The sequence below is a fragment of the Pistacia vera genome, unplaced genomic scaffold, assembly GCF_008641045.1.
Source record: "Pistacia vera cultivar Batoury unplaced genomic scaffold, PisVer_v2 Contig1464, whole genome shotgun sequence".
Taxonomy (NCBI): Eukaryota; Viridiplantae; Streptophyta; class Magnoliopsida; order Sapindales; family Anacardiaceae; genus Pistacia; species Pistacia vera.
This window is the reverse complement of record NW_022195537.1, coordinates 38,122-60,290: the sequence shown is the minus strand read 5'-3', so window position 1 is coordinate 60,290 and position 22,169 is coordinate 38,122. Positions and strand designations below refer to the sequence as shown.

The 22,169-nt window shown below is 36.9% G+C and overlaps 2 protein-coding genes across 4 annotated transcripts; both read right to left on the bottom strand.

Annotated features, from left to right (window-relative positions):
- Window positions 1-10,496: 10,496 nt before the first annotated feature.
- On the bottom strand, window positions 10,497-11,192 carry LOC116123972. Its single transcript, XM_031409687.1, has one exon. The coding sequence runs from the start codon at window positions 11,077-11,079 to the stop codon at window positions 10,600-10,602; it is 480 nt and encodes a 159-aa protein (XP_031265547.1). The 5' UTR covers window positions 11,080-11,192; the 3' UTR covers window positions 10,497-10,599.
- A 1,741-nt stretch (window positions 11,193-12,933) lies between these two features.
- Window positions 12,934-20,192, bottom strand: LOC116123973 (auxin response factor 1). 3 transcript variants are annotated; one of them, XM_031409689.1, is made up of 15 exons: window positions 19,956-20,192; window positions 18,868-18,978; window positions 18,209-18,324; window positions 17,912-18,007; window positions 17,722-17,778; window positions 17,424-17,576; window positions 17,233-17,317; window positions 16,619-16,709; window positions 16,356-16,520; window positions 15,704-15,823; window positions 15,551-15,626; window positions 15,102-15,270; window positions 14,526-15,025; window positions 13,959-14,149; window positions 13,349-13,520 (listed from the first exon to the last, which is right to left on the bottom strand). In XM_031409689.1, the coding sequence occupies exons 2-15, from the start codon at window positions 18,920-18,922 to the stop codon at window positions 13,349-13,351; spliced, it is 2,046 nt and encodes a 681-aa protein (XP_031265549.1). In that variant the 5' UTR covers window positions 18,923-18,978; window positions 19,956-20,192. The 3 variants fall into 3 exon arrangements, with proteins under 3 accessions (XP_031265550.1, XP_031265549.1, XP_031265548.1); XM_031409688.1 differs by having other exon boundaries at window positions 18,868-18,963; XM_031409690.1 differs by lacking the exon at window positions 19,956-20,192 and having other exon boundaries at window positions 12,934-13,520; window positions 18,868-18,922.
- Window positions 20,193-22,169: the final 1,977 nt, after the last annotated feature.

Sequence of the window (22,169 nt, the reverse complement as noted above, 5' to 3'; positions counted from 1 at the left end):
GAATCTACTCCCCTTGTCCTCGATGAAGCGAGGATTTGTAATATTATACAGCAAGTCTTGGTAGAAAATCGGGGAGGAGGTTCCGTACCGGATAGAGTTGAGACCCCGGTTATTGTACCAACCCCCAGAAAGGAGAGAGAGAGAGAGACCGGTACCCCCAGTAGAGCAGAATCGTATTGAGCCGATATATGGGTTGCTTGGTCAACCCCAACTGTCAGAATTTAGGGGTACTGTGGACCCAATAGTGGCAGATGAGTGGTTTAGATTAGTGGAGCGTACGATGACACTTTTCCCTATGACAGACTGAGAGAAGATTTAGTATGTCAGTTTCTTATTTAGGGGTGATGCCCGTATATGGTGGGAATTGATGGAGGATACTCATGATATAGCTTTGATGACCTGGGGAGATTTCAGAAGATTGTTTGAGGCAGAATATAGAACAGTTGATCAAGTCCATGAAAAGATTCAGGAGTTTATTAGTTTGCAACAGGGGGCTAATTCAATGAAGGAATATTCAGTGAAATTCAATTCCCTGGCAAGGTTTGCGCCAGGAGTAGTGAGCACACCAAAGTTGAGGAGAGATAAGTTTGTGCATGAGCTGAAACCAGAAATAGCCCGAGATGTGATGGCTGGTGCCCAACCCCCTCAGACATACAGTGAAGCTTTGGAACGAGCTTTACGGGCATAAATATTTGTGAATAAGCTAACCTTGACAACTCCATCAGTAGTAGCCCCCAATGTTCCCCTTCCTACTCCACAGAGAAAAAGAGTTGATGCCCCCACTAATAAAGAGGTAAGAAATAAGAAAAAGTTTCAACCCAAGAAGAACAGGAGGGATTAGCAGAAAAAAAAAAGCCGAGAACTAGTGAAGTTCCCCAATGCCAAAAGTGTGGAAGAAATCATTATAGGGAGTGTCTTAGAGATTTGGGCCGAAATGTATGCTATAGATACCGGCAGCCAAGGCATATGATGAAAGACTGTTAAGCCCTTTTGCACCCACAGCGTAGACATCTAGAGGTACCAATGCTCAAGTGTTTATAGTAGCCCAAAGTGAAGCTAAAGCTAGCCCATCCGCAGTTACTGGTCAGTTATTATTTCATTCAATTCCCCTTTATGCATTAATTGATTCTGGAGCCACGCATTCATTTATTACATACGGGATTTTAAAGAGATTAGGTTTAAAACCTATTAGAGTGGATTGTCCCATTAAGATAGAGTTACCAGATGCTGTTAATGTAGTAACTCAAGAGATGCTTCCAAGGGAGTCCGTAGTGATCCATGGAAGGGACTTGCCAGTGGATTTGATAGCGTTTGATATGCCTGATTTTGATGTTATCTTAGGCATGGATTTCCTGGGCAGATTTGGAGTAAAGATTGATTGTCGGAGAAAGAAAGCAAGATTTAATCTTGATGATGGAGATAAGTTTAATTTTGGCGAGGGTCACCAGCTTAGTACGTCAATCAACAGTGTAAAGGCTAGAAAGATGTTAAAAAGAGGGTGCTTAGGGTATATTGCTCATGTAGTGCATAGTAGTGATGTCCCACAACCAGAGATTCAAAATGTGCCAATAGCTTGGGAGTTTTTAGATGTATTTCCAGAAGATTTGCCAGGTTTACCTCCGGAAAAAGAAGTAGAATTTAGTATTGAACTGGCACCAGGGACTGCACCAATTTCTAAAGCCCCTTACCGGATGGCCCTAACCAAGCTTTAGGAATTGAAAAAGCAGCTTTAGGAACTCTTAGACAAGGGTTTTATTCGACCTAGCCATTCTCCCTGGGGTGCTCCAATTTTGTTTGTGAAAAAGAAAGATGGATATCTATGGACGTGTATAGATTACAGACAGTTAAATAAAGTAACAGTGAAGAATAAATACCCGTTACCTTGCATAGATGATTTGTTTGATCAGCTAAAAGGAGCAGCAGTGTTTTCAAAGATTGATTTGAGGTTGGGTTATCACCAAGTAAGGGTTGCAGAGCAGGATATTGCCAAGACTGCTTTTTGGACCAGATATAGGTGATGAGAATGCAAAATGTCATATTTAACCCCTTAATGTCTAGTCTTTTATACTTATTCATTGCCTAAATGTACTCATTATTATTCTATTTTGATTTAGGATGCAAATGGAGGCGTTAAATGCAAAACGGAACTAATTAGGTGAATTCGGACAGTTTTGACATCGATTTGTAATCTGGGAATAACTCTCTCATCCGAGATATGATTGAGATGATTCAAAATGTTGTGGAACCATAAGAAAGAGATATATATAACTTTCATGTTTTGAGTTTGGAGAGATACTCACTGAATCAAGGTTATAATAGGGCTTGAAGTTGATGCACCTGCACTGCTGACGTTCTGGAACATTCCGCCTTGTCATGTAATTCAAATAGGCAGTTTATTATTGGAAGATTTGAAGACCTATTGCACGCAAGTTATAGCTAGACACACCACTTTCCTATTTTATTTTAGGACTTTATTTCATTTTCAATTAATCAGAATCAGATTAGGATAAATGTTATTTTAGGATATTAGAATATTTTTAGGAGATTTAATAGAATTCAAATACTTGAATTGGATATCTTTAAGAGGAGAGAGAGAGATCAGATTGGGGGAGATGACACACACCTCTCTTTCTCTCTTCTAGAATTTTTCTCTTTTCGAGTTTTGATTATGGCCATGAGCGGCTAACACTTTCATATCTTGGTCGAAGGAAATAGAGGCCTCGGAATCAATAAAATTGTGAGATCTAATCTATTTTTTTAGTGTCCAATTTATGTTTTGAGTGTTGGATGTTCTTCTATGCTTATTTTCATGATTGTTTCATTTAATTACTAGGAGGCCTACTAGTGTATTATTTGTTGCAATCTACTGCTAAGTTAGATATCAAATCCGTAATTGTTTGATCCGTCTAACTTGTGAGTAATTAAGGTTTAAGAATTTGCTGCGTCGGGAATCATTAAATCTTAAGAAGAACATTCAACTCAATTAAATACAACCATTTGTGTTTGTGTTGTTTAGCTTCATCGATTTCTCTAGCCCTTAAGGCTACTACTAGATTAAACCTTTAGCGCTTGTCTAGGGTTGTTTAGTAGTAAGGTTTATTAGATCGTTTGTTTCCTAATTAATTACAACTGAGGAGAGATAGGAAAATAGTTCCAATGGTGAATACTCAAAGTAAGAATTGATTTATTTTTGCATCAATAATTTAGGTTGAATTGCTTTCCCTTAAATTGTTTCTGTTTTTACTCAACGACCCCCCCCCCCCCCCAAGCCTTGTTCACGTAACATTAAACTCGGCTAGACACTCTCCGTGGGAACTATCCTTACTCACACTACTACATGTGTTTTTAGGTTTTAATCTTGGTTGCCTACGACAACACACCAATGGGCATTATGAATTTGTGGTGATGCCTTTTGGGTTAACCAATGCCCCAGCAATCTTTATGGACTTAATGAACCAGGTGTTTCAGGATTGTGTTGATCGATTCATAGTGGTGTTTATTGATGATATCCTGGTGTATTCTAAGATAGAAAAGGAACATGAAGAACACCTAAGATCTGTGCTACAGCGATTGTGAGATAAGAAGTTGTTTGCCAAATTTTCTAAGTGTAAGTTTTGGCTAGATCAAGTTATCTTTCTAGGCCATACCGTCTCAAAGGAGGGTGTATCAGTGGATCCAAGTAAGGTAAAAGCCATTCTGGAATGGCAACAGCCGAAGACAATAAAGGAAGTTAGAAGTTTTTTGGGGCTAGTAGCCTATTATAGGTGGTTGTAGCAGGGTTTGTTCAGTTGGCTAAACCGCTTATAGCTTTCACTAAACAGAGAACTCCCTTCATTTGGTCGAATGCCTGTGAAGAAATTTTTCAAGAGTTAAAAAGAAGATTGATCACAGCTCCTATTCTTGTGTTACCACAGGAGCGTGTAGATTATGACATTTATACAGATGCCTCATTTCAGGGACTTGGTGCAGTATTGATGCAGTTGGGTAAAGTAATAGCCTATGCTTCTAGTCAGTTAAAAGAGTATGAGACGAGATACCCTACACATGATCTAGAGTTGGCTGCTTTAGTTTTTGCACTGAAAATATAGAGGCATTATTTGTATGGAGCAAAGCGTAACATTTATACGAATCATAAAAGCTTGAAGTATTTCTTCACCCAAAGAGAGTTGAACATGAGACAGAGGAGATGGTTAGAGCTAGTTAAAGATTATGACTGTGAAATTAAGTATCAACAGGGGAAAGCCAATGTCGTAGCCGACGCCTTAAGTAGAGAAGCTTACTTGTCCCGATTCACAAGGCATAAAGAATCAATAGAAGAATTGTGCAAAGAACGGATTGAGGTCATACTAGGAAGGATTGCCAAGTTAGAGGTTCAGTCTACTTTACTAGAAGAAATAAGAGAAAAACAAGCTACCGATGAGTGGTGTCAGAAAATAAGTCAACAAGTGATTGAGGGTAAGATACCAGAGTTCCATCTGTTAGATGGTGTCCTCCGTTTCAGGAGTCGTTTGTGCATTCCTCAAGATGATGAGTTAAAGAAGAGAATTCTTATGGAGGCTCATGACACACCGTACACTGCTCATCCTGGAGCAACCAAGATGTATCAAGACTTAAAGAAAGGTTATTGGTGGCTAGGTATGAAGAAGGATATTGGAGAGTTTGTAACTAAGTGCCTGGTTTGTCAACAAGTCAAAGCAAAACACCAAAGGCCATCAGGGTTGCTTCAACCGCTTAGTATTCCTGAATGGAAATGGGAGAGTATTTCGATAGATTTTACTACAGGTCTCCCTAGAGTGTAGAAAGGGTTTAATGCTATATGGGTGATAGTAGACAGATTGACCAAGTCAGTCCATTTTCTTCTAATAAAGGAGAGCACTACTTCAGATCAATTGGCCCATATTTACATTAAAGAGATAGTGAGACTACATGGAGTACCCAAGACAATAGTATCAGATAGAGATTCTAGATTTATCTAAGCTTTCTAGATTAGTTTACAGAGGAACTTGGGTACCAGATTGGCTTTTAGCACCGCCTACCATCCTCAAACAGATGGCCAGACAGAGAGAACGAATCAGATACTTGAAGATATGTTGAAGGCTTGTTGCATGGATTACCAAATGTCCTGGCATGAGATGTTACCCTTGGTGGAGTTTGCTTATAATAATAGCTATCAATCTACAATTAAGATGGCTCTTTACGAGCCTTGTATGGTAGACGTTGTAGATCTCCACTACATTGGGATGAGATAGGTGAGAAAGATGAGTTGAATACAACTCTTGGGCCAGAACTAACTCAAAAAATGATAGAAGATGTCAAGTTAATCAGAAGTAGAATGAAACAAGCCCAATATAGACAGAAAAGCTATGCAGACTTGAAGAGAAAAGATGTTGAATTCGAAGTGGATGATAAAGTGTTTCTAAGAGTTTCCCCCTACAAACGGGTGATGTGTTTTGGTAGCAATGGAAAGTTAGCACCGAGATACATTGGTCCATTTGAAGTATTACAGCGAGTGGGAAAGGTAGCCTATAGGTTGGCTTTACCACCTAGCATGGACAGAGTACATAATGTATTTCATGTCTCGATGCTTCGGAAATATGTAAGTGATCCCTCCCATATATTAAGTGTAGAGGATGTGGACTTAGAAGAAACTCTTGTGTATGAGAAGCGTCCAGTTCAAGTATTGGACAAAAAGATTAAAGACCTCCAAAACAAGAGTATCCCTTGAGTGAAAGTTCTCTAGAGAAATCATAAAGTTGAAGAAGCTACATGGGAGGTGGAGCAAGATATGCATAACCGTTACTCGGAGTTGTTTGTTTGAATTTCGAGGACGAAATTCTTATAAAAGGGGGATAATTGTAACGCTCACATTGAGGTATGTGATTTAATTTATGCTCTTATACTTTTAGTTGATTTTTGCTAAGGTTATTTTAAGGAAAATGTGAAGAAAATGCCTTACACTTGCATTAAGGGTAAAATGGTCTTTTCACTCAAAATTAGTTGAAAAAGTGGGGAGTGAAAAGAGATAGAATTTTATAGAAATTGCAAAAAAATGAGGGCATTATGATAATTGACTAAGGGACATAGATGGAATTTTAAAGAAAGTGCAAGGGCAAAATGGGAAACTATATATAATTTAATGTTATATCAAGGATTGAAGAGTGAAACCCTAGCCACTCTTCAACCCATTTTCACGCCACTTCTCTTCCAAATCCTCTCAATTTCTTCACTTCTTTTTCAAAAGAAATTCATAGATCTTGGGTATTTTTGAGTGGATTTTCAATCTCAAGCATCTATAGGTAAGATCCTTGCACTAAGAAGTGATTTTTAATTTTTAAAGTGTTGATTTTGATGGTTTATGCTCATAGGATTTAAGAGGAAGAGAATTTGAGCAAAGAAGATTCTTAAATTATGTTGTGTAGAGAATATATATATATATATATGTGTGTGTGTGTGTGTGTGTGTGTGTGTGTGTGTGTGTGTTATATGTAAAATTGTTGACGGATTTTGTGTTGAATAATAATTAGAACCTATCCATGAGAAGTTGGGTTGGTGTATGTGAGACTTGATGAATGTTTGGTTGAGATTTGGAGGAGTTGAAGTGAAAATTTTGAAGTGTGTATTTTGGGCAGATTTGGCGTTTATTATGGAGGAGTTTATTCCAAATTTTTTGTGGCCTAAAATAGAGATAGAAGTGTAGCCAAATTAGTGTTGATTTTTGCACATGATTTGTTTGATGAAATGCCAAAGAGAAGTGCATGTTTGAATATGATTATGTATTACTTTGGAAATAATGAGTTTGTAGATGGTAGAGAATGACATGCTTGCATTCCATAATGCATAATTGCATTTAAACATATGAATTTAGAAAGAAATATAAGCATGAAACCATCTACATGCATACATATTCATAAGAGCGTGAAAAAGCACTAAAATATGTTAAAGAGAAAATAGAAAGAAATGAGAATATTAAAGATATTCAAATCTGAATTTTTAGTTAAAGAAGTGTAAAAAGATAAAAAGAAGAGAAGGTTGTTGCGATGGGGAGCCGTGAGTGACATAATCCCACATGCACGTCGCCTTTAGTGAGCAGCCTCAGAATTCAGAAAGAAGAATTGTACAGTCTGATAGAAGTGCGTGTGGATGAGGAATGTACACAGAATTAGAGAATTCACTCACACGGCCAAGGCTCCAAATCCATGCCTCAACCAAGTCCGATCGACAAGAAAAGAAAAGAAAGAATAGAAAAGAAAGATAGAAAAGAAAGAAAAAATAGAAAGAAAGAAAGAAAGATAGAAAAGAAAGAAAGAATAGAAAGAAAGACTAGAAAATAAAGAGAAGAAATAGAAAACATAATAAGAAAATAGAAAAGAAAATGCATAATTTATGCATTCGTGCATTTGCATCATGAATATGCACAATACCATGCTATTATCATGAGTAGTAACAAATTAGAAAACAGAGAGCAAAACAGAGAAAGAATGAGAAAGAATAGAGAAAGAACAAAGAGAAGAACAGAGAAAGAATAGAGAATAATTGGGAAAGGTGATGTAAGGAAAGAAAATTTGGAATTTAAGCAACGGAGAGAGAACAGTAATATAGTGGGTTTACTTACTGAGCAATTAGTGCTCACTCTGTTGTTTTCAATGTTTTTGCAAGTAATAGGTGAGTTGCGGTCACTCGGAACATCACACAGTGGAAGGGTTGGGCTACACTGTCAAGTTGCTATTTTTGAGTATATTTTGTAAATATTTGTATATAAAGAAAAAATTAATATGGGCCCATACTTTATTACTCGTTTATATGTGTATTTTTATATATATTTTTGATGAGTTTAATAATTATTTTACGAGTATACTGGCTAGAAAGAAAGTATCACAAAAGACTTGGGGGAAGATTGATGTACTTATCTCACACTAGGCCAGATCTTGCTTATGCATTGAGTATAGTCAGCCATTCATGCATAATCTTGGAGAACAGCATATGAATGCAGTTACGTGCATCTTGAAGTATTTAAAACCTGCTCTTAGAAAGGGAATCATATTTACTAAAAATAAGGACTACCAAAATGTGAGTGCATATACTAATGTTGATTGGGCTGGATCGGTGGATGACAAATGATCTACTTCTGGTTATTTCACTTTTGTACGTGGTAATCTAGTTACATGGAGAAGCAAAAAAATAACATGTTGTAGCACGCTCAAGCGCCGAAGCAGAATTTAGGGGAATGGCACTTGGGATTTGTGAAGCTTTGTGGCTAAGATTTCTAGTGCAGATTTGGGCTATCAACCTAATTACCAATCTAGTTATATTGCAACAATAAAGCAGCATGTGACATTGCTCATAATCCAGTTCAACATGATCGTATGAAGCATGTTGAAGTAGATAGATTTTTCATCAAAGAAAAACTGGATAAAAAGATTATTGAATTGCCCAAGATTCGATCAGAGGATCAATTGGCCGATATTCTTACCAAAACTGTCTCCAAACATATTTTCTCACAAGTTTTAGGCGAGTTGGGCATGTGTGACATCTACACACCAACTTAAGGGGGAGTGTTGAAGATTTACTGAATATTTCTTGAATATATTGTAATCTCTTAATTATGTCAGTTTTAGGATATTCATAATATACTTGATATTCTGTAATCTCCTAATTATGTCAGTATATTGTAATTGACATAATTAGGAGATTCCGTAGATTGTGCTTTCCGTATATAAAGCCTGTAACTATGAGTGTAAAATCAATTAATTGAAATATCCAATTCTTCACATTATGGGCTACCCCGTCACCTGGACCAATCACCACCACCACCACCTCCACCGCCACGGCCACCAAACCGCCACCACTAATTCCTTCAGCAATAGATATTATAACTTGATATTCGTATTAATTTTTCTTCTTATTACAAGTTCTTGTACAATTGCTACAGTATTTCTACGTGCCCAATTGCATCCTCCAGGCTTCCAAGTTGGTTCAATCACAGTATATCCCTTCAACATCTCTTCTTCTTCTTCGCCGCAAATAACAACCAATTGGGACATCACTTTCTCGGTCACAAACCCTAATTATGGACATCTCATTCAGTGTGATGAATTCGAGGCTTCAATTTTCTACGAAGGAGACAATATTATTTTGTCCAAGACTTTGGAAGTAAGAGACTGGCATCCGAAGAGCAGAATAAGTGGGTTTTGCAAGCAAGTTTTGACGTCTCCTCCTCGTATATTAATTGTTCGGTTGCCGAAGCTATTCATGTAGATATGTCAAATGGGTTATTGTGTTTCACTGTAAAACTACACGCACATGCTTGGATTGATCCTGATGATGTGAGAAGGGAACAGTTGAAGTGGATTAAGGTTTCATGTGAGGAGATTAAGGTTAAATTTTCGTCCATAAATAATGTTACTATAGGGTCAATGTTTGGTGGTTCAAGGAAATACAATGTGGAATTTGTGGATGCTTAATTAATTAAACACGGTATTGATTTCAACTGTCTTTTGTTTTTACTTTTCCTTCTGAGGGAGGACAGAGTAGTTAGCAAACGAATTCGTGGATACTTTGTGCTAATAGCTGTCGAGATCCTGTCAGGGAACAGGGAAAGCTTTGGCTGCAAGCTTGTATTAATTTTTTAAGTATTTGGTGTTTATTAAAAAAAAAAATCTATAAAACTACATCATTGTATAAGTAAGACTAATGCTACACATACTTACATTCTCTTGTCTATATTAATGAATGCGATTTACAGCATATAATGTTAATGTGGGTCCCCGAAACCCCCACTAATCCCCGAACTCTGAAGTTAGAGACTTACAACCAAGAGTTTCTATTGAACAACACCTGGTTGTGAAAGAGTGAAGTGACGTATAAGTAATTATCCCTTACCCACCTGCAAGACGCCTTTTGTGCATGGGCTGCAAGAGGACAAAACCGTGAGGCTTTTGAGCTCCAACGGGCTGGGTCAGAGGGGACAATACCTCGCGGGGGACGTGAGGCATTATGTAAACAATCTGTTTCATAGATTTTCCCTCACATTTTGGCTTCATATAATTCCAAAAACACAGAGTTTTCTCAAAGCCTCATGTTCTTATATCTCTATATGTTTATTTAGCAGACCCCCTGTTAACCCGAGCGATAATTCAAATATATGCCCCACATGCATTTGCAAAGGTACTCCTAATGGGTTGGAGACCATATCAAGAAGCTTCGAAGCAGTGGGAAAAGACCAAGGCTCTGCTGGCGTGCTTGTTGAGGAATGAGCAGGAGACTTTTTACACTAATTAACATGTCTTTTACTGATTGAAACTTATGCAAAATTCAATTCTAATTTATCAAAGACAAGAAAATGATTAACCTTATTGTTTTCAGAGGAAGTGAAGCTCGATTAGCAGATGAATTTGAAGAGAAATTGAGTTAGTAGCCGGGGAAATTGATTAATCTGCATTATACTCCATAATCCATTACCAGAATTAACAAAACCAACTTAAAATATTTATTCTAATTACAGCTTTTTATATTACTTCTTAATCAAACTCAAAAGAAAAAAAATCAAAATACTTCTATAATATATATGAAAGACATTCAAACTTTTTCATGGCTGACTTCTCAAATGTGAAAGCATGGAAAAAAGCAGCGAAACAAATCGAAACCAAACCCAGCAGCGCATCCAAAGAACCCAGAACGTCTCTCTCTTCTTCCACTTTCCGCCGTAACTGGCAATCCATACGCCGGATTCGGAGCCAAATATTGCTGATAAGATTCAGAGCTCTCACTATTCTTCAATTCTGGACAGATGGGACTCGTTTCCTCCACATCTTCTTCCGAATATTCCAACTGGGTTTGGCTCGGAACGTAGTCATAACACTCATAACACTCAGTCTCGTCGGATTCGAGCCACGGCGGCAGCGGAGGAGCGGAGGGCTGAGGAGTAGAGGAGGTGCAGGAGCAATAGTATTGGTGATAATGGGGACAAGTTGAGGGAGTGAAAGGCTGACAATAATAAGGTTGGTGTTGATCATAATCGTAAGAGTGCTTCTTCTTTCTCTTCTTTCTCGACCAGAACTTGAGCTTCTTCATGACTTTCATGGCCGATTTGGAGGATGAATGAGAAGCATGACAGAGCTCTGAAGACGAAATTGATTTTTGGAGCGTTGGCTCGGAATCTTTGAAAAGTGTAAAAGCTATGTTAGCTTTTTTAAATTTTGTGACCGTTGGATAGCCACTAGTCAAAAAAGTCGAACTTATGCATCGTTATAAATAGTAGTATGTGGTGGATCCAGTTCGGTTCAATTTAGTGCCCAAGTTGAAAGTGTTTAACTATTATGGATGTGAAATGACCCAAATGGGCAAATATAGTTACATCCAATCAATTAGATCACGACAGTCGACCAATCAAGACATGTGCATTTCATTACATCTTGTATATGCATCTTGGGCAAATATATGTACATCCAATCAATTATGTCACGACATTCAGACCAATCAAGTCTTTCGTGTCAAGACAATATTTTAAAACCCGACCCAACCCAACCAGCCTAACCTGTTCAACCGAGACTCGAAAGCTTCAACGAGTCAGGTTTATATTTTTTCTATTCACCAAAAACCTTAGGATTTGGGAGAATGATCGACGAATAATTAATAGTTGGAATGTTGGGGCTTTTGAAGAGAAAGTGCCAGTGAATGAATTGGTGGTGACGAAGTTGATTTCTAGTGAGTAAATCGACCAAAAATTGAACAAAATTGACAGTGGCAACAACCGGCTTTTGCCAGCGATTGGAGAGGCTAACGGAGGTGGGGTGAGGTGGGTTTTGGTCAGGAGGAAGAAGGGGGTAATTTCTGGGTGATGGGGAGGGTTGTCGATGTCGGCATCGATGAGATCTGACCTGAAATGCTGACACCCACGTCGACAAGATCTGACCAAAATCGAACTTATTTCAACCAGATCTTGGGTATGTTTTAAGGGGAATTGGCTCAAGGGACAATTGGGATTGCATCTGAAGTGTCACCGCCGCAACCAGTCGCTAACCGATTTGTATTTGAGGTGTGTTTACTAAATTTCAAACCTATAAAAACTTAATTGTAATTTTTAAAGGTGTATTTAGTGAATTTTAAAAGTTTTTGTCAACCAATTTGACCGTCGGTCAAACCGGTTAAACCAGTCAACCCAAGTCCCGACAACTTTGTCGGGTTTCACCTTGGGTTAGGTTTTAAAACATTGTCAAGACTCGTACCTAGCATTTTATTGCATCTTTGTAAATGCAATTATGCATCCGATTGATTATATCACATTTGATCAATCAAGTATCACATTAAGACGTACATATCACACGCCTCAAAAAATTAGATAAACGTATAAATGCGCCTAACCAATTTGATAGTGTGCAAAAATTTGACAGAGATACCTATGTCCACCAGTCAGATTGCAACATTCAGGTATATCATCTCAAGACACGTACATATCACCAACCTTGATATCAAACCAATTAGATTGTACAAAATTGGATAGACATACATACATCCAACCAATTGGGTAAGGAAATTCGATAATCAAAGAATCACGTCTATACACGTGCATATCACACACCTCGGAATTAGATAGATGTTAGCACATTCAACTATGTAACATGTCCCAAGATTGGAGCACAAACGACTCTCTCAAAGTTATAACATCCTGTCCAATCTGACTAAAGCTAACAAAAACATGTTCCACCAAAAGGGTTGGCCCTGAAAACCAGAAACTCAAAAAGTCATCAATTCACAATCAAATTCAAATCAATCAAGTCTGTTCTCATAACTTGATGATGAATACTTAAATCATCATTAATTATATCATTATTTACACAAATATGATACTTTTCTGAATAAGCACCACCAGTAAACTATGAATGTAACAAGAACCTGAAAATCTTCTGGCAATCAAGGAAGAAAGAGCTAAATATACATGCAATCGAAAGCAAGAGACAGGAGGGCTATATATATATATATATACGTCAGATAAAATGTAGCACATTGCTTATAAAAAAGATCTTGGAACCGAAAGAGAAAAAGGAAACGAGAGGGAGTACATTCAATCTCCATCTCCTACGCTGAGCACCAGATTGATGCGACAAACTTTAAGCCCATTTGTACTTCGAATGAGCTTATTGCACTATGAGATTTCCCACCGCAAAAACAAAACAAGAAACTTTTTTAACACCCAATTTGTTATCTTTTCAAGGCAAGTCTCACTCTCTTCAGGTGACATGTCAACTATAGTATAGTCAATCCCTGAATAAGCTATAGAGAAAATTTTCTTGAGAGTCAGCTTACGTTTATTCCTCCATTCTTTTCGATAATTCCTTTCTACGTGAGCGTATCAACACCCGGGTCCAATAATAGATGATTGATCCTCAGTGTTCATAACTGTGTCAAGATCAGGTTTGGCCGGTTTGACCTCTTCATTGGCTGAAAGTCTAATCTTGGGTGACAGCTTTTTCACTTCTTCTGCTGTGTAGATGAAAATTTTCCTCACCATGCTACAGAACTCACTGCAAAAAAAAAAAAAACAAACAGATTTTTTGATATAATTACATCTCTAGCACATGATGCGATAGGATTTCCAAAATATTATTCAATAAACAACAACAAATTATAGATTAATATAGGAAAACATGCATTAGTCTTCCCTGCCACTTGCTTTTGTTTTCCAGGATTCGACATCTCATTTTGATACTGATTAAAATGTCAAAAGACATTTTAAAACTATTGAAAATAACCTACATCCATCATCTTTAAATCAATTGATGAATAGAGGTACAAGACACAAACGTAGAATCAGAGAGAGAATTACATTTAACAAAAAACAGTGCAAGAGCAAATTCTACTGCGTGCTTAGCCATATTATCTTTTAAAACCAAATGATATTAACATACTAAGTCACTGAAAACAGGTAGCACAAGGAAGAAAGTGGGATTAAATGAACTTACGGCCACGGATCATCTCCAACCATCATCATGTCATCTTCATCGTCAGTGTAGACCACCTGCCATTTCTTGGAGGATCCACACATCTCTCCCTCAATGTCAAACATCTCCTCCAATTTCTTGAGAAGGTTGTCATAATTGTCAAAGCGTGTCAAATCAACAGCTCTCCCAACAGCAATCCCTTGCATATGAACCTGAAAAATATGCATACTATATCAAATATTAAACCATGCAGCCAACAAACCTAATAAAATAATACAGAGAAAAAGTTCACAAATCTACCATGACCCTCCAGCTCTATAAGCACGAAGAAAATAAGCAACATGTAAAAGTTAAAGAACTCCACTAAATTATGTGATTACTTGCATAGTTTCCCAATGGCTTCAAGCAAATTTGTGAAGCATACACAGAGAGGAGAGAGAAGCATAGGAAGAGGAAAAAAACTCTCATTTATACTATAAGAACCCAAATTTTAAAGAGTCAAGTTATTCTATAGTCAATACACATTCTACAATGTCAGCTACTCTCAGGTAAGAACCCAAATTTCAAAAACCCAAATGACTGAATTACCTTTGTGCAACTACGAATCTGCCTGCTCTGTGACTCCTGAGGAGATCTGAGGCATGACTTCTCAGCATCACAACTTACAGAAGGAACATCGGACCTATTAATATTTGATGGTTCAGAATGCTGGTCAGAGTCTGCATCTGAAGATGGAAGTGGTTGATCATCCCCCACTGCTTCAGACAAGGTAAAAGCAGGTGTAGCCTCTTCAATATTGGAGTTGTCAAATAGCTGAATGCCAAAAAGCTTGTACGTATTCCCAATACCCTGTCTCCTATCATTGGTTTCTTTTCTGACAACTGGTGTAAATGATTCAGTTGTATTTTCCACTTGGTTAGGCCAGTACATTGAGTTGCTGGAAACAGCTGCCAATGGACTACTCGCATCAAAACCAAGAGTGCTGCCCTTTGATGCTGAAGAGAATTTTGGTGATGGATAGAGGTCTCGACCATGCTGCATGTCACCAAACGGGAAAGCAGGAGATTCAACAGAGGATTTCCACATACCTAAGACAAAACGACAAAAGTTAGTAAATTACAGAAAAAGAATTAGAACAAGGAAACAGAGTGCAGACCATTATACCAAGGACTGAAATATCTGGACTGGAGGCTGGTAATGCTGGTGGTCGTGCCCGCTTGTTCCTCTGTGGTGGTTGGGAGTTTGAAGTAGTAGAAGAGGCAACAAGAGGCTCCAGCTCCCATGGTGATACTCTTTCAGGATGCATGATTGCTGAAGGTTCATCCCATTGAACCTAACATGAAATTGAACAAAATCAAGATAAGTCAACCAGAACACAATAAAGGTTCACAAATCAAAATTAAAACCACAAACAAGGCGATAAAATTTGGCCTGTCACAAAGGAAAACCTATAAGCCTTTTGAAACATCACTCACTTTACAAACACTGGTTTATTTTAATTAGCACACAACAAAGAAGCATGAATGAAACTAAGTGGCATCCAAATCCACAAATCTATATTCTTAGACTGAAATTTGAACTAAGTAGGAGCATAAAAGAAGGCAGTTACTAACCTTCAAGGATCTCCACTCTGAGTCTGGCCATGCTGGACTTCTATTATCCGCCATACCAACTATTGTACCACTGAACCTGTAAAGAAATAGCAAGCCTGGTCAATGAAGGTTCCTAGCTTCCTATTTCAAGAAATATCAATTTAGCAATCTTACCTTCTTTCAGGAACTTCCTCCCCCTCAAATGTCATCTTGAATCTCATCCCAACAGAAAGCTTGTGTTTTCGAGCTTCAAGGTACTTGTTAACACTAACAATGAACTCAGATCGGCTAGTTCTGGTGCACAGAAAGCAAAACCCACATTACATTAATCTCAAAAATACATTCATGATGAAAAAAAAAAAATTCAAAAAAGTTGCATTCAAACCATAATTTACCCAAAACAAGATACAGAAGCAACTATATCGATAGTTGGAATACATATTTTGAATTTTGTAACATCAAAAGTATCAAAGCATTATTTTTCTCATTTCATTATTACGGCTCCGGGCTTTGTCCAAAAAGTTCAAAAATCCGCTATGTTTCATTTCTTGTATTTCAAATTGGAAAAGCACAGAAAACAAGTTGAGAAGAAACGCCTTTCATATCAAAAATACAAATTTGTTCGAGCTCCATCAACTGAGACAATTCTTAAGAGACAAACATATGTACACAAGTATGTGCGTCTGTGTGTGTGTAAGTTAGTGCATGACAACATATTATTACGCATAAACCCATGGAAAATCAGTATGCCATATCATTCAGTACCTTAAAGCTAAAATGTAAAGAAATAAAATTGGCTTCACAGAATAAGGGGAAAGACACAAACCTAGGCTTGTAAAAGATAGAAAAGAGTGTTCCAGTTGCAATGGCATGAGAAGCAGTTGCAAGTACACCTAGATGCATACTGTGACTAGATATAACTGAAGATGGCATATTTGTTTGTTGTCTCATGTGCCTCCTAACTCCAACACGCAGCTCACCATTTTCACCCCTAAAAAGGGTTAAACATCAACAAACAATGCAACAAATCTTGGCAATACAGTAACAAGAAAGAACGTATCCAGTTTCATTATGTATGACAGAACTTGCCTCAGAAAAATGAATGCATCGCCTGCAACTAACTTTTTGGAACTAACAAACACACTCCACCCAGTGGTAAGTAAGTGACGCCTAGGTTGGCCTGCAATATGAAAACCACAAAATCCTCAAAATCATATCAATTTATTAAATTCCAAGCAAATTTGCTTGGATATTATAGCATGGCAGCGTGCAGCTGCCAGAAAACAAACGGCAGAAATTTAAGTCATATATGCTTTTTAATCACAACAACCGCTACCTTACAAGGAAAGTAGTATGAAACAGGGAAGACCAAAAAGACAAGGGAAACCTTATAAAAATTAAAAAAGAAAGATAAACATTCACAGTTCATACAATTAAAATTAGATAGCCTACCACTAAGTAAATGTCCAAGCCAAGTCTTAACTAGTAAGAAAATGCTCCCAAACTCAAAAACTTCAGAAAATGTAAAAAGCATTTACCATGACTAACAATAAAAATTTGCATACACCAAACACAACAATGGCCAAGTATTGAGAAAACTAGACACATGAGCCCCGATAATTTTTAATATAAAGCATGTGTGACCAGGTTACATTTGAATAAGTCTACAAGGATCAAAAAGAATCATGGCAATTGATATGAACCTCTGAAAATGTGCCGAAAATGCCATTCATTTCCATGCAGATCAGTTGCAACCAATTCCTGCCATGGCGGCTGTTGGGACATATCCTGAAATGATAATGGGTGATATGAGCACAAAAAAAATTTAAAGTTAAATATATCATGCTGCTGAAGTGGCTCTCAAAGAAAGAATAGACTACTAGTTGAGGCAGACCAGCGGGGGCAGACAATCATCCGCATGCCTCCTAAGAACAGAGAATCCACCATGGGTGCTTGTATCAGATGCAGTAAGTGTCTTGCAAAATGAATGGACAGTACACTTTTCAGGTTCTGGGACAGATGGATCAGGACTTGTAACCTCACTTTGCTGATATAAAAAGGGAAATAAATATAGGGAAGACATAAAAGAAACAAATAACAAATAAATAAACAAAAACTGTTATGTGTTGCAATGTGATAAGCTAACAAATGCTTTCTGAAAATCATCTCATTACAGGATAAAGAGAGCTCACATCAGGTTCTGGCAACAAAGTAATTTGTGCATAAACTTCATCTGTTTCAGGTTCAGCCTACAGTGAATGGTAAAAATAGTAAGCGAACAAAAGAATTAGAAAAGGAGACAAAGACTACTTTCTTATAGCACAACACCAAAACTACAGAAACCTCACAAAGATATATTAGAATGATCATGACATAACTCACCCGACGCTGAACGTTGACCACTTTACAAAGAATTTTAGATGGCAGATTAAATGAAGGCATTTGCTGCTCCAGCCCCTGATGCATTGATGCTTCCAGCTAAAAAAATAAATAAATAAAATGGGCATAATTATTAGTTATAACATATTACTAATTTAGTTTGATATTAAGGTGACATGCTCTATTTTTCTTATTTTTTGGGTTCCACAGTTTTCCCAATATACCATAGATCTATAGTATCAACCATGCCAAATTCACTAACAGTAAACAGACACAGGTTGCATGTAAAGTTCAACATACCTGCTCCATGTGACCTTGCGGAAAGTAGTAAACTCGCTCCCCTTCACAAGGAAGGGTGACAAGAGGTCCAGCACAGGCATGCCATAGTTCCTTGTACAAAGCATCATTGGAGGACCCTACAAAATGAATGGCATGGAAACAATGTAAGAAGATAATGAACTGAAACATGAAGGCAGAGAACAAACCGCAACCATCCAAACACATGTACACTCTATAAACATGACAACAAAAGACCTACCGTTAAAGTTCATTCATAATAGATGAGGTTTTATGCAGAACTAGTTAATTTATTCTCTTTTAGAAAACACAGGTTCTTGGCAACTGTATAAGTGCTCTAATAGAAGACATCTTTGCCTCTAAGAAAAGGTTATGACGAAAGTTTCTTCTAAAAAGCAAAAGAAGTGTTCCCAAAAACATACTAAACGCTGCACATAGCAAAGGTGAACAAATTGCAGAAGAATTTGTAATTACATGAGCCAAACTGTGCCAGGTGCACAAAAAGATTAACCATTACAATCCTTAGCCTCAGTCAAAATATCTCAACTCTAATCATAAAACTAACACATAAAATTAAGTCTAAAAGCATGCATTTACAGTACAATAACTTGAAACTAACCCATCATCACTAAATCAAAAATAAAATCGACTAACAATTATACCTGAGCTAGGTGCTCCCGCGGAGGGTTTCATAGGTGCCGCTGTCGCGAATGCCATAACAGAAGCACCAAACAGCGCAAGATATCACTCAGATGAACCTACAAACAAAAGCACTAAAAGAAAGCAATTCTCCTTGTCTAAAACTGGTTGCATATAAAGAAACAAAGCATTAAGTTATTAAAATCAGTTCTCTCAACAACTAGAACAATCCCCTCAACAGAGTTTGCTCCAAAATGCTGCATTTAAGACCATCACTTATTATTATTTTCACAGATTGCTTCAGTGTTAGCTAATCAAAAGCCCTAATGACTCTCTTTATTGTGTCAGCCTAGCTCTGCATTGTGCTTTAATGAAGCCAATAAAGTTGGCTTTAAAACCTTTAACGCCCATTTGTCAGGAAAAAACTATGTACCTTCAACCTTTCATCATTTTATTGGCATAAAATCAGCAGAATTTCAATCAAAAAAGTTTAAGTTTCACAACTTCCAATGCAAACCCAAAAATAAAGTAGAAATTAGAGCGAAAAGCCAAGGTACGGCACGTAAATCCCAGTATCATTACCAGAATCAATGATTTTTAGTACCGTGTAACATCATATTAAAAATATTCAATAACGAGAATTGCTCACAACATCAGTTCACAAGTGATTGCTAAATTTATTATCATTTTTACAATTTTAATTAGCCAGTACCGTTACTGGGCACCAGTACAGGATCACTCCCCGTGCTAAACTCAATAAACCCAGATCGTGATTATCAAAATAAAAGTAAATAATTCACCAACTATACACAAACAAATTACTCCCACATAAAAATTCAAAGAAAAATTACAAAATTACACATGAACAAACAATCAAAAGGACCAAAAACCAATGGGGATCTGACAACAACAATAACTGTTTTCAACTGAAAGTAAGAGACCCAGCCAACTCGACTAAAAACTAAACATTTACCTCCAAAAAAAATCATAAAAATAAAAAATTCAACACAAACCACAAGCTATAACTCAAACCCCATCATTTTCTCGCGTTTTCTCAGCATCCAAACAGTATCCACAAACCAAAAAAATGAAAGCAAGAAGAAGAGCATACCTTGAACCAGAATTAGGGCTCCGACTCAAATGGATCGATAAATATATATAAAAATATAAAAAATTTTAAAATCCTAATATATATATATATAATCGTATGTATATCTCGTCAATGTTTGGTCGAAGCCGACACGACCCGTTCTTTCTCTTTTTCTGTTCTTTTCTCACACACTCTTTCTTTCTCTCTGACTCTTTCTCTCTAAGCTTTTTCTTTCGGCTTAATTTTTCTTTTTTTCTTTTTATTTTTCTGTATTTTTGAGTATTTTAATTGCAAGTGTCTTTATACTGTCTGTATAGGGGTATTTATGGAAATTATATTTCGGCATCTCAATTCAATCTTTGTGAGATTACCCATTTATTAAAGATCTGATATCCCAATTCCTAATACAATTTTTATTCTAAAATTAAACAAAATTTCCAATTTTAACTTGTTTATTTCTCAATTACCTAAATTTAACACTTATTGCGCACGTGCATGACACACACTCCTTAATTGGGTCGGTCGAGTGTAGATGTGTCATGTTATCGCGCATGTATGACACGTACTCCTTTATTAGACCGTTGTACGTGCATCAGATAGAATTCTTCTATGAACAGATATAATTCTTTTGTACATTATATGCATGTACAACTATCAAATGAAACTATGCCACGTTAGCGCATGCATAAGTGCATAACACACACTCCCATATTAGACTGTTCTATGTGTTGAGATTTTGTTGCCAAATACAATCCAAATTAAAGTTGGATTACAATATAGGTTTTCCTAATATGTATTTATGTAGAATTGTTTTTCTTTAGAAATACAATTAGGAGTATGATTATAATTGTATTAAGTATTAAAATATAATTCCTATTAGGATATGAGATTTAAGTCCTATTAAGAATAGTGTCTCATGTATTATCTATAAAAAGGGGTTAAGTCCTAAAGTTAGAAATCACAAATTGAATAAAAGGTAAAGCCACAATTAGAGAGAGAGAGTCACCAAAGAGGGTTTAGTGAGTGAGCCAATTTGTGAGGCTTGAGAGATTCTTGTAATTTCTTTTTCTTCTTCTTCTTCATAGTGAAATTTCATAACGGCAAAGTGGACATAGCTCTCATACAAAGACTGAACCATTATAAATATTGTGTTTGAGTGTGTGGTTATTTGTTTGTCCTTTGTTTGCATTATTTTTGTTTTCAAGGATTTATGATTTACTAGTATCCAATTAAATCCCGCCAACAACTAGTATTAGAGCGAGGTTTGAGGAAGAAAGCAATGGTTGGAGAAGAAGGAGGATCTGCACTTGGGATCAATAAGTTTGATGCAATAGATTACACATTCTGGAAGATGCATATTAAGATCATATGTATGGCAGAAAATTACATCTACTTCTCTCAAGAGCAAAACCCGGAAAGATGTCGGATGAATATTGGGCTCTTTTTGATAGACAAGTATTAGGAGTCATTCGATTAAGATTGACCAAGAACATGGCAAGTAACGTGGTGAAGGAGACAATCATAACAGGGTTGATAAAGATCTTGTCTGATATGTATGAGAAGCCTTCTGCAAATAACAAGGTACATCTTATGAAAAAATTATTTAATTTGAAGATGAGAGAAGGTGCTTTTGTGATGAGCACATAAATGATTTTAACACAATCATTAATCAATTGTCGTTTGTAAAAATTGATTTTGATGAAGAAGTTCGTGCCCTAATTCTTATGGCCTCCCTACCAAATAGTTGAGAGTCTATGAGAGCAGCAATTAATAATTCAATAGGTAGTGCGAAATTAAAACTCACTGATGTTAGGGATAAAATTCTTGCTAAGGAGGTTCACAGGAAAGATTCGGGTGAGATAACATCGAATGCTTTGAATGTTGAAACAAGAGGCAGGGGCTATGATAGAAATTCAAACCGAGGCAGAGGAAGATCAAAATCAAGGAACGAAAGAAGCAAGTCCAAGTTTGGGAAAAAAATTGAGTGTTGGAATTGTGGCAATAAAGGCCACATACAGAGGAATTGCAAAGCACCAAAGAAAGAGGAGAACAACAATAACAATGCCGCCAATGCCGTAATTGAGGAGGTACAAGATACTTTACTTTTATCTATTGATAGTTCTATTGACTCTTGGGTTTTAGATTCAGGATTTTGATGGAAAGGTATACCTACCAGTTGGAGAACCTTTGGATATTACAGGTATGGGTGATGTTAGGTTGAAGATGGTAAACAGA

Coding starts and splice junctions, on each gene's coding strand:
- LOC116123972 (XM_031409687.1), bottom strand. CDS start 11,079: ATGAAAGTCATGAAGAAGCTCAAGTTCTGGTCGAGAAAGAAGAGAAAG.
- LOC116123973 (XM_031409689.1), bottom strand. CDS start 18,922: ATGGCATTCGCGACAGCGGCACCTATGAAACCCTCCGCGGGAGCACCT. Junction 18,008..18,208: donor CGCAAGGTCACATGGAGCAG/GTATGTTGAACT, acceptor TTATTTTTTTAG/CTGGAAGCATCAATGCATCA. Junction 14,150..14,525: donor AGATTCGTAGTTGCACAAAG/GTAATTCAGTCA, acceptor CATATTTTTCAG/GTTCATATGCAAGGGATTGC.